Source organism: Frankliniella occidentalis, unplaced genomic scaffold, assembly GCF_000697945.3.
Source record: "Frankliniella occidentalis isolate FOCC.00 unplaced genomic scaffold, Focc_3.1 Scaffold21, whole genome shotgun sequence".
NCBI classification, from domain to species: domain Eukaryota; kingdom Metazoa; phylum Arthropoda; class Insecta; order Thysanoptera; family Thripidae; genus Frankliniella; species Frankliniella occidentalis.
Genome location: NW_026267151.1, coordinates 21,611 through 33,734, shown reverse-complemented (window position 1 = coordinate 33,734; position 12,124 = coordinate 21,611). Strand labels below are relative to the sequence as shown.

The window sequence follows — 12,124 nt, the reverse complement described above, 5'->3', positions numbered from 1 at the left end:
TTTAAAAATCCTTATTGAAATATAATGAAACTCAAGTATTGAATGAGACTTTTTTCCAAGCCTGATAGAATGTTCGGAGGTCCCCCTCTGATTTTTTCATTTAAAAGAAATTATCTTTGAAAGTACAATACATATCCCATTTAATCAGCTGTATCGGGTGTTTCTTCGCACGCGACAGTGATGCGACCGGGTATTTGCCTACTCACAGGGACCATGGCGTATTATGGGGAGAGGTAGTAGGCAAGGCAATCCGGTCTGTACCGGTACCGGCGCGTGCAAAAAAGAAACAACCAGTATACATGTACCCTGTACAGGGCGGCCGTTGTGCCCCGTTCGAGAGAATGGGTTTAGTTGCCGCTTAGCCCGGATCCAGGAGTGCACTCTATAGACCCTTATGCATTTTGTTGTGAATTTCGTGCACAACTCGTACAGTATGCACAGCAAAATACACAAGGGTTTAGTGTGCAGCAGGGTTGCCTATTCGCACGGGGCCTTAAGGCGGTGTGGTAATATTCGATAGGCCCGCGCGACTATGCTCGTGGGCTGGTGCACTCATCTGATCCAACGGGAGAAAACAGCCACCTGTATATGCATCAGGTCGGTATCCCAGAAATGCGAATTGCTTCTTCAAAGAAGAAGAAAATGTGCGGACAAAGTGCGATTAACATACAGGGTGTCCCAGGTCTTACATGCTAGTATGGTGGGTTGCATAAGTACCGGCTCGCAGGCGCTGTCAGAAGCGCGCAGGATTCCGCGCATCCCCGGCGGAACCGCGAATCGCGAGCCTCCCCGTGGAACCGCGCAAAATCCTGCGCGTTCCCGACAGCGCCTGCGAGTTTGGACCAATCAAAATCATTATAATAGCACACAATATTAGCAGAAGCTGAATTAGGCGAGAAGCTCTCGACCAATCAAGTACATTTTATGAGGTTCCCAGCTTCACAGTTCTGGGATACATCTAAGCCTATACAGGGTGGTCCACAGACCCCTTCCTTTATTTTGCGTATACTGTACCGCATGCATGCGTGCGGGCGGGCTTGCCTACCGTCGCTCAACATGGGCGCCTTATGGCCCCGTGCGAGTATGCAACCCGTCCGCACGCCTGCATCCGGTACAGTATAAGCAAAATAAAGGAAGGGGTCTGTGGACCACCCTGAACATCCACCTGAATAAATAGAATATAAATAGTACCCTTGCTCCAAAAGATACGCACAATCTCTGACCCCAAGAAACTCACAACCAACTAAACGAAATATTCATGGAGGGATCTCACAGGGAGGCCTCTACAAACTTTTAGCACAACAATAATTGTTCAGAAATAATATTATTTTTTTAATGACAAAAACTAACAAATATTGAAAAACTTTGACATCATTCCAGCTGATTCAAAGTCTTTGTCATGTAATACCTATGTCTATCTGAACTTTGAAAAAAGAATCTAAGCTGTGCTCAGCTAATTGCAGTACTTTTTATGAATAATATGAGGATTTCATCTTTGTATTTAAATTTCTTCCCACACATTTGTGCAATCTTTGTTAACCCACACATATATTTGACACATTGTAAAGGTTTTCGAATAGAATATTCAATAATCACTACACAACAACGTGGCAACTAGAGTGATACATTTAATACAATAACATACTCATGCCCGAACAATAATACTGGACAAATGATGAGATTTCTAACAAACATACAACTTTGTGAAAATTGGTTATATCTCTAGTAAAGAGGAAATATAGAATAATTATTTGAGCAAAAACAGTAAAAGCTTTGCCAAAACAGCACATTTGGAACATTAAAAAAAAATTGAACCAAAATAGAATAGAGGACCTGCGTGAACAAATGCAGTTAACAAATGCACAAATTAAACTACAAATAATAACCTTGACATGTTTGAACTCTTACGATAATCACATTCAAAATGGTAAACCAAGATACTGGAAGCTGCTTCAGGGGAAGAAAGAGACTGGAACAAGTTTTTTATAAGTCTTCAATAAATAAGAATTATAGATGAAGAAAAAAAATGAAAGAAAATAAAGAGCTTTGAACAAAAAATCATAGCAAACCTGAATAAAGTTAAAATTCGTCTTAAAAAGTCAATGGAATCATGCACAAAGTGGCAACTACTTTCTCACTTGTAAAAATTGACATCATAATATAGCATATGACTGTTAAAGAAACAACATTAATATCACTTGTAATAATAATAGTTAAGCCTTTAATAGCTGTGGAAAATACCCACAAAAATCACAACAAATTCATAATTAGTTTAAGAGCCTTTAAATAGATGCAATGCTTGCTATATGTCAACATTGACAGCATAGACATCAGGATACATAATGCAACACAAACACCCCTTCAACAATATTTTCTTGAGATGTTTGAAATGACTAGATGTTACTGCCAAAACTAATACTTGTACGTAAGACTAAGACACTGGGTTCGTTGAGTAATTCAAAACAAAATAGGAAACATTTTACTCACAGTTTTTTAAAGTCTGTGAGTGACATAAAATTATAGAATGAATGACAAACTTAGAATTGCTGCCAAGCCTATTCATAAATAGGTACTATATGCTGCCTCTGATTTTACAAAAATCTTACTTAAAAGACTATCACTCTACAATCTGACCTAATGATTAAATCTCATATTGTCAGATTGTGGATTGATTACTAAAGGTGCTAGTCAAGTAGTCCAACACAACAAAATACAGGGAAATTGTTTTAACCAGTCAATGTCTTTTCAATACTGAGCTTGATAAAGAGCTCATGTTTTACCCATTGGTATTTCATCAAAAACTTCTACAGTAATTGGAATGGTTGACTATAAAATTCAAATTCAATAGTAAACTATAGTGAAGTACGTACATTAAAATTAAAATGACAATATGTCATCTAGATCTACAAGATTGGCAAAATGAAGGAAGCCCCGATAATACGAGGGGGGGGGGGGGCATAGATATAAGAATATTGTTCCACACATAATATAACTAATGTCTTTGCACTTTCATATGAAGGAATCAATGTCATTACTTCAATGCCTATCTTTGAAGTAGTCTTGTATACACTACGTCAGATTGGACAAATATCAAATGGCTAAGAAAATCTGTCTGTCTGAATATAACTCTACAAAATCTTGGCAACTGGTTGCAAAGTTCAGCCTTACATTGGTATATACCTCTCACTTGTGCTTTCTTTGTGCTTTGTAATCAAAGAGGTTAAATCAGGGCAAAAATGACTAGTGAAGAGAACTACAGTAAAAAGGATAAGTACACTTAACACTAGAAAAACACAAGAATACATGAAAATGACTTGAAAGACTTTTCTTCTTTGGCAGGATGATGACTTACATAAATTGTGCGTTTTGGCACAAACCTCAAATAGAGGGAAATTGGCAAACGTGGAGACATAATGTTGCAACTGAGACCTTCATACCATCTCTGGTAAAGTACAAAATCACATAGAAGGCTGTTGCATTTGATATCTTATCAAAATTGAGGATGTGACAAGAATTAATGGAAATGTTCTATGCATGTTTTTCACACTTACAAGGTCCCCCCACTTAAAGTTATGGTAGACAATATTTCTTTTCCAAGTACGACAAATGTTCTTCAGACTTGGGGCCTGAAGATATGTCAGGAATGTGATCTGAAAATTTCAAGAATAATGAAACAAAAGTCTTAAAAAATTTTTAGAAGCTGATTATCCATTGATAAGAAAATTTACCTGCAGTTTTGTATTTTTCAGCACTTTTTTTAACCTCTTTGCGCAAGAGTTGGGAGTATGGCTTGTCCAGTGGAGCACTAACTACTTTTGTGGGTTGCGTGTTCAGCACAGTGGATTCAGGGTTTGCTACTGTTGGTTTTTGGTCATTGGAGCCAATATTTTTGTCCTTCCTGGTTTAAAATTTTAAGACTAATTGGTAACATGTGTTCAAGAAAAGAATAGGTGTATAGAGTTTGAAACAAAAATATAGAAGTAAAACTTACATGAACTGTTGTCCAAGATTATACGATTTTTCTATCAACATCTTCCTTCTTTGCTCATTTTTTTTGTCACATTCACGGGACAATTTTTCACACTTCAATTTAAGTTCTTTCTCTTCACTTTCTTTGGCTGCAAGGAAAGATCAAAGGACTGTCAAGAAAACTTCAAACTGTGATCTATACATTGAACTATGTATGCAGGTACCTTGTAGTGATGCCTGAACTTTTGCAAGCTCTGAAACTAAGTACTGTCTAGTTTCCTCATATTCTTTGTGTATTTTAGCATCAATGTTCTCTTTTTCCTTACCAGAATTCTTGTCATGGACCTAGATTATAAGACAAAAGTTTTATTCTAACTGACCAAGATAAATAAACAATATCCCACTTTTGTTTTCTAGAGAAACTCAACAATAACATCATTCAATCAATCCAATCCATAATATCTTTGTAATTGTAGTGATATCCTTGGGTCAACTGGACTTACCTGTTGCAACAGAAGTTTGTTCACTTGAGCTAATTTGGTGCTCAGTTCTGAAGATTCATCAGCCTTTACTCGATTAAGATAATCCAATTCACTCCTCAGAACAAATTCCCTTTCAAGGCGGCCTTTCAATTTCTCTAATTCTTTTTCTACCCGACACTTTTCCTAAGAGGCAAAAAATATATTTGAAAATTATATTACATTAGTTAAAGGCAAAAGAATAGAAAAGAGGGGAAAAATTGAAGAAGTGTTATCACAAACCTGAACTTCATATTTCATTCTGTTCATTTGTATTTCTAGACTGGATCTAAGATTCATTTCATCCTTGATTTTCTGCTGTAAATCAGATACCTTGTAGAACAAAGAAGATTATTAAAAAGCTAGCACATTATTAAGTGAATCACAAAAATAAGAAAAGGATACAAATAGAAAACCTACTTGTTTCTGTAGGTTTATTTGATAATCACTACTACCACCCCGTAATAGTTGAAGTTCTGATTTAAGACCAGCAATCATTTGCTGGTGTTTTAAACACTTCTCTGCCTGTGCCTGTAACTCTTGTTCTATATTGTGTCCAATAACCTGCTAATTTCAATAAAAAATAAAGAAAATGTTAAAGAGCAATGTATAGAAACATGTAAAGAGTTATTTTATATCCATCATACATTTTGGTTCCAGCTATGACGAGGGGAAGAGCATTTGGAAGAATGTGCAGGGGACTCACAACCTTCAATAGTTTGAGTTTCAGTGCTGCTTTTTCTCATCTGTCCATTGGTTTGCAAACTCGTGGGTGAAAGAGGGCTACAGCATCTTTTGCACACGAAGGGCTGAAGCATTTGCCCTTCTCCCTTCTCAGTTGATTTGAGCAAATCTATGGTAGTCGGAGATTTTACAGGTTTTGGGGACAGTTTTCCTGGTCTGGGTTTAATTTCAGGGGGAACATTGATGGGTGATAGAGATGGGCTCTTGCTGGTGGATCTAAGCTTGGCACACTCTGATTTCAAAACTTCAATCTCTTCCTTCTGCTTCTGCACTACACCCATTAGCCCAGTCTGATTCCAACGCACTTGGTCAGTCATAGCTGAAGCATTACAAAGATTGGCTGAGCTAGGTGAGCTGTCACGTTTTTGCAATTTTAGTTTCAAATCAGTAACTTCCTTCAGTAGCTCTTCCTTTTCTTGCTGTAAGGTACCTTCCAATTCCTGGGTAACTTTGGTTTCAACAATACATCCTTCGCTGTCCAGTATTGCCTTTGAATTGCTTTTACGTACAATTTCTTTTTCTTCTTTTGGACTTTCAGTAATGTCTGACAAAAGAGTTGCCAAAGCTTTATTTTCCTGACGGACAATTTGTAGTGTTTTGTTAAAATCTATCAACGATTGATCTTTGAGCTTAAGTTCAGATTCAAGTGTTTGGATTTTGTTTTGATCTGTCAATGCTTGATTCTTCATCCTAGAATTTTCATGTTGAAGTTGAGACAGTTCAGAACCATCTCTTCTGTTAAGTTGAAGCTCAGTTTGGGCAGATCTTAGCTGATTTTCTAGTGACTCTTGTCTCTTGATTGCAATGTCATGGTCTATTTTAAGTCTCTCAACCATTACCTCAAGAGTGGCATTGTGCTTTCGTAATGTCTCCTCAACTTTCTCATACTCTGACTTCAATAAATTCACAGCACTAGCTACCTCCTCCTGTTGAATGAAAAATAAATAATTCTGAAATACAGGTCCAAGAATAATTATAAAAAAGTGTCTTTCATTCAAAACAGATGTGATCACCTTTATCTTGGCTTGCCAAATCAGACGATCGGCATCTTTTTCTTTTTCAAGTCTCTCAACAGCACTTAAAATTTCATTTCTGTAAGATTGAGCAGCATCACCCTCACTGTTTTTTGCCTCTAGAAGAACTTTAACTTGAGAAGAATCCATAGCTTCCAATTTTAAAAGACATGATTCATATCTTAGGAAAAAAGAAGAATCAATAAAAATATTACCACAGTCAAAGACAAAGGGAAAATGTGTTGAGAACCGCTAGAGAATAACATACAAGCTTCTCCACTTGTTCGTTTCTTCTTGTGCATTCCGAAGGTCACTGGTGACTTGGGAATTTGAACGAGCATTCTCCTCAATAAGTGTATCAGTCCGAGCTTGTAAGCTTGCTTGTTGATGTTCCATTGTCACTAGCGTCTCTTTCAATCTATCCTTCTCCTGCTCCACATATTTCTGCAGATATGAACATAGTAAATGAATTTGTTAATTAAATGAACTAAAGCCTTTGAAAAAACTAAACCAAGAACAAAAACTGTTTTGCTTACTAAATGAATCCTGAGTTCATTTATAGTCATGTCTTTCTCTTTGTCTCGTGCCATGGATTGTCTGTGAGCCTCTTCATCACGGTTGGCTCGTATCAATGTCAAATGAGCAATCTCCTTGTCCTTTAATCGAATGATTTCTTTCAGATGAATTGCTTCCTCTTGAGCCTAGGGAAATAAAAATATTGAAGGTAAACTACCGACAGAAAAGAATGTGAAAGTGAAGTAATTTTTACCTTTCGACAAACTTCTTCAAGGTGGCGTAGTTCTTGGTCTCGAGAATCAAGATGAAATCTATGGGTTTGAACTTCTTCAAGACCCTTAATGTGACTCTCCTCAAGCCGTTGCAGCTGGATTTGAAGCATAGATATCACCTCATCTCTTGCCCTCGCAGCCTCCCGAGCATCAGCAAGCTCATACATTAGACGTTCAGTTTTTTCACCCAGTTCAACTGTGGTTTCTGCTAGCCGTCCACGTTCTTCAGTCACAACTTGAAGATGGTGTTTAAGCAGAACCTCATGACTCTGCCCAGACATTAATATTATAAGACAGTGTTTCTTATTAAGAGGAATGGAGGAAGAACAAAGTGCAAACTCACCTTTAGGTAAGAATGCGATGGTGTACCCTCTGTTTGTGAGGCTCCGCTTTCTGCATCAGAGTCAGCTGTTGAGAGCTTTGAATCCTTTTCATCTATAAATAGAAACAAATAGTCCACAATGAGAAGATTATACCTCTGTGATGATACACTCAACACACATAGTTATTTTCTTACCTAATCCACTTGCATCTCTGATGTTTAAGGAGCTAAAATTCAGAAAGATTACAAAATATTTTTAATAACATATTTTATGATGGTGATGTTCATTTATTCAAAATTCTTACCTTCTAACATCTTCAACTTCTGCAGTAACATCTTCATTACTGCTTCCTGATGTGCTTGTGTGTTGAATATCCTCCAGGGATAGATTTTCTGGAGATAAGATATTGGATTGATCTGCACCAAGAATATCACTGTCCCTTTTAATGACCGTGGATTGCCTGAACACCTTGTTATTGTTTATTCCTGCTGAGCCCCAGTATGCAGGTTCCTCCTCTGATTCTGAAGAGCTATTGTACACATCTGCAATCTGTGAGCCCTGAGAGCCCTGTGAAGTCGTAGGCTCCAATTTTTGCATAGCAAGAAGTGATTTACGTTTCTTCCTTAGTGGCTTTTCTACACTACCCGGTTTAACAGTAGTTTCATTGTATTCTCCATCATCTTCCTCTTCAATCTCTTCTTCACCCTCATTGGCCAATGGTATTTTGGGATCAGTAGCAGATTTTTTAATAATCTGACTGTGAGAAGAGACAGGTTTACCACTAAAGGCAGATGCCAGAGCAGCAACTTTAGAACCAGCTAATAGATCAGGCATAATTTTGTGTCCTTTATCAACAAATGAATCTGTTCCAACTGTTTCATCTGATTTCAAAGCTTGAATTGTAATAGGGTGCATATTGCCAACTCTTGATGAGTCTTGTTTCGAGGGAGTTGAAACAGCAAGGTCTCTAATGGCAATATCATAACATTCCAGCTGTCTGTTTATAATTTGGTCATGGATTGCTTGAGTGGATGGTAGGTGGAGTTGAGGAATAGACTGGTCAAGCTGCTGAGCTGATTCACTGGGCAAAGGCATTTGAAATATTGACTTGTTTCGAACATGTCTCTTGGTAGACAACAACTTGGTATCTTGAGATTTTTTTGTCAAATCTTCCACTTCTTCACTTTTGCCCACAATTGCCAAAGGTACGGGTGGTGGAATGGAAAAGACTGATTTACCAATTGGAGAGGTAAGAATGTCAATATTAGAGATCTCCGTAATCTTTGGCACATTCAAGTCAATAATAATCTGGGAACTAGGTGATTGCTCCCCTTCGCTAGTCTCAACCTTTTCCTCTATTCGAGGAAGACTGTGGTTTTGTGGTGGTGGTGGTGGCGGTGGTGGTTCCATATCAGTTGGGCTGGAAGGTGCAAATGCTGCATTGGATTCCCACATTTCATCATAACCCATCATAGTTCCATCACGACCTAAAGTGCCAATATCAGCAGAACAATCTGGCTGTTGTAGAAACAAACACCAACACTACATCAGTTAAAATGGAAATGAAATGAATGAAGATTGTAAAAGGTGACAGTATTAACACACAACCCTACCTGCCCTTGGCTATCTCCTTCCCCATCTTTTGGCAATGCTGATGGGGAGTCTTGACTGTGCTCAGATTTGTCTTCTGTACGGTCATCAGTCAGAGTAAGCTCAACTGATTGCTGGTTTTGCATGAGAAGCATTCGTGCACGCTTTTCACTGACTGGCTCAGGACTGACAGCTCCAGAACCAGGGGCAGATAGGTTTGTGACCTGTTTTGAAAGGAGCATGACATTATGTGAGAAAAATGGATGACCTAATGAATATAGTACATTTCCAATTACATTCTAGGAAATACCTGCAAAAATCCTGTATCTTCAGGCACTAAAAGTTGTGAAGGAGATGGTGGTTCCGGCAAATCATCATCAATAGGTTCTTGATGAACATCAACTGAAATTTGTTGAACTATTTTTGGAGAGCCTAAAGTTTTTTCGGCTGGAGTAGCAGCAATTTTGTCAAGAGGAAGGCTTTCGTCACTGCTATCCCAATCACTTTCAACAGCAGATAAGTCACTCTTATCTCTCTTCAGAGCAGTGGTCTCAATGACCTTGCTGCATAAATTTGTTTTTGATGTAACAATAGCACCCTTCTCCAGCTCTTTGGTCTCAGCACCTTCCTTGAGACTCAAGGGGGATTCAATATCACTCTTTATTGAGTCATTGAAGCTCTCTCGCCGTGACCGCAATGTTCCTAGTGCTGTCAAACTGCATCGTTTTACCTCTGAACTCTGGAATCAAAACATTACATGAAAATAGCAATTATGGAGAAGGCATATACATATCTAAACATCTCTTTTTTCTGATAATTATTCTATGAGGAATCTTACGGTATTATCATCAATCATTCCTGCTTGGATAAGATCCCAACTGCGGGGAGGTTGAAGCGGAGGAGGTATCACACAGGAGTTGGGGGAATCATGTACGTTTTTTCCGCCTTGCACAGGGCTTTGCTCATCACATTGTTCATCATCAGAAGTAGGCAAAAGAAATTTCTTCAGCTTGGACTGGGAAATCTGTAAAAGCTGCATGAGTGCTCAGGGTATTCTCTACGGTATTTAAAATGAGTCATGCAAAAGGAGAATTAAAAATTCAAAAGGAAGTGATTCAAAAACTGGACAGTTACCCTGGTTTCCTTGTGAGAGTCAGATACGTCACTGTCATGCCAACTATCACCATCTTCAGCTGGAACATCTGATACATCCTGCAGAATCATTAAATGATAAAGATTGTGTAAGAAAAACATTAATGGTAGTTTATTGGTTGATGTTGGAAGTTAAAGTCATACCACATTGCTTCCATTCACAGGTACAAGTGAACCAGATGAGACCGATCTTTGCTTGTCTATTCTCTGGGAGCTTGTGTCTGTCTCAGTGTCATCTATCTTCCCCTCAACGTCCTCCTCTTCTTCATCTTCCTCCTCCTTCTCCTCCTCTTCATCTTCTCCTTCCTCTTCAATTCTTTCAATCATTGCTGTGACTAGTAATGCTGCAAGATCACCATATCCCTTGTTGATAGCATAGTCTTGAGCTGTGAAACCTGAAATGTTTTCATTTTATTCTTATCAAATGCAATAACTCAACTACTTGAAAGAAAGTTTCAGTCTTCTTGTCCAACTACTTACTGCTGTTGTCAGTCATGTCTCGTTTGGCACCATACTCTAAAAACAACTCTACTAAAGGGGCATTTCCACAACGAGCAGCCAGCATCAAAGGAGTACGAGCATCAACATCTGTAACATTAACTGCTGCTCCATAGCGCAAAAGAAGCTCCACTAAATCCATGTGCTCTGCTGTCGTTGCTATGTGGAGGGCATATTCTCCTTTCTGTAAAATATTAAAATCAATATTTTAAAATCATGAAATCTTAAAACATTGAAACATGTAGATAGATTTATATGAGTACACCTTAATACCTTGTTTGCACTTTCAAAATTGGCACCATTTTTCAACAGTACTGTAGCAATATCGTAATATCCCAGTTTAGTTGCAATATGAAGAGCTGTGTTGCCATCTGCATCTTTTAAATTTATTTCAGCTCCTTTCTCTAACATGTTGCTTACAATTTCTTTATAGCCCCCTTCTACAGCCTGATAACAGTTCAGGGTTAATTGTAAATTTATCAACCATTCATAATACTAAAGACAAAACAAGATAAACAAACAGCAAGTTTACCTTCAAAAAAGAAGTCTTTCCTCCAGCATCTATTATGTCGGTTGCCGCCCTACTTGAAAGTAAAAACCAAACAACATTTGTGTGTCCTTGGGCTGCAGCAAGATGTAAGGGTGTGCGACTTGAAGCATCAACAACATTCACGTCTATCTTTTTTAAGTGAGATTTCACTTTTTCCAAATTCCCCACCCATGCTGCTTTATGGAGTTTAGTGATAGATTTATCCTTCCCAGACAAATCAACCTACAAGAATAGACAAAACAATAAAGAATAAGCAAAAACTAAACTCTCATGTCTTTTTTTATGGTGTTCAGAATAGTTACCTCATAATCAGTGCACTGTTCTGTAGTTCCAACAAAGTCATAGTCATCACTTGGTGTGGTGACTCCTGCAGGGTCAGTGATTTCGACTGATATATTTGTCACGTTCAAAGATAAAGAAGCTTCCTTTTTATCGTCCCGCTTCCCTTTCACAAAATTAAGGACCTTTCTCATGATGAGTTTATGAGAAAAAGAGTCAAATAGTAAATTTGGACCTGGAAAATAAAAACTCATCAATGGTAGATAGAAATGTCTTGAACCAATGTAATGAAAATCAAGAACCTAGGCAAGGTAACACGCATACCACAGATCAATAGACAGTATGTTCAAGCGAGCGATGAACTAGTTACGCATGGCATAGCAAAATTTAAATTGCCATGGTTGGCTTTGGAGGCTTTGGAACACTATCCGCCCATCACCGACATTGTTGTTACGCCCTCGCCTTTTAACAGAATTTTGAAGAGTTGCTATCACAAAAATTACATTGACTCACCGGAGGTAGTGGGAAGAATTACAAGATTACATCTTCAAAGATAAAAATTTCCGGGACCAAAGAAACGCAGAACGTTTTCATTTGTGCGAAAACATTTTGACACTCCATTTTATCAACAAACTTGTGGGTACGTTCTAGGAAATATACAGCAGACGACGCTTTGTATCTGAGCTTAGTGAAGTCACTG

At 38.1% G+C, this 12,124-nt stretch overlaps 1 protein-coding gene across 4 annotated transcripts; it reads right to left on the bottom strand.

Annotated features, from left to right (window-relative positions):
• LOC113204571 (uncharacterized) lies at positions 1–12,094 on the bottom strand. Of its 4 annotated transcripts, none has more exons than XM_026419782.2 (25): positions 11,938–12,094; positions 11,448–11,659; positions 11,128–11,367; positions 10,869–11,042; positions 10,578–10,779; positions 10,242–10,492; positions 10,080–10,157; positions 9,784–9,978; positions 9,256–9,684; positions 8,969–9,169; positions 7,660–8,873; positions 7,550–7,581; positions 7,376–7,467; positions 7,014–7,301; positions 6,781–6,945; positions 6,513–6,688; positions 6,245–6,425; positions 5,135–6,157; positions 4,908–5,054; positions 4,731–4,820; positions 4,473–4,634; positions 4,194–4,314; positions 3,992–4,118; positions 3,729–3,898; positions 1–3,650 (listed from the first exon to the last, which is right to left on the bottom strand). In XM_026419782.2, the coding sequence occupies exons 2-25, from the start codon at positions 11,616–11,618 to the stop codon at positions 3,571–3,573; spliced, it is 6,009 nt and encodes a 2,002-aa protein (XP_026275567.1). In that variant the 5' UTR covers positions 11,619–11,659; positions 11,938–12,094; the 3' UTR covers positions 1–3,570. The 4 variants fall into 4 exon arrangements, with proteins under 4 accessions (XP_026275567.1, XP_026275568.1, XP_026275569.1 ...); XM_026419783.2 differs by having other exon boundaries at positions 4,908–5,051; XM_026419784.2 differs by having other exon boundaries at positions 9,784–9,969.
• Between the last annotated feature and the right edge of the window lie 30 nt (positions 12,095–12,124).

What these genes read in the sequence shown, in the direction of transcription:
- LOC113204571 (XM_026419782.2), bottom strand. Translation starts at nt 11,618, where the DNA reads ATGAGAAAGGTCCTTAATTTTGTGAAAGGGAAGCGGGACGATAAAAAG. An exon ending in AACAGTGCACTGATTATGAG is followed by an intron (nt 11,368 to 11,447) that starts GTAACTATTCTG and finishes CTATTCTTGTAG; the next exon opens with GTTGATTTGTCTGGGAAGGA. An exon ending in AATCTTGGACAACAGTTCAT is followed by an intron (nt 3,899 to 3,991) that starts GTAAGTTTTACT and finishes ATTTTAAACCAG; the next exon opens with GAAGGACAAAAATATTGGCT.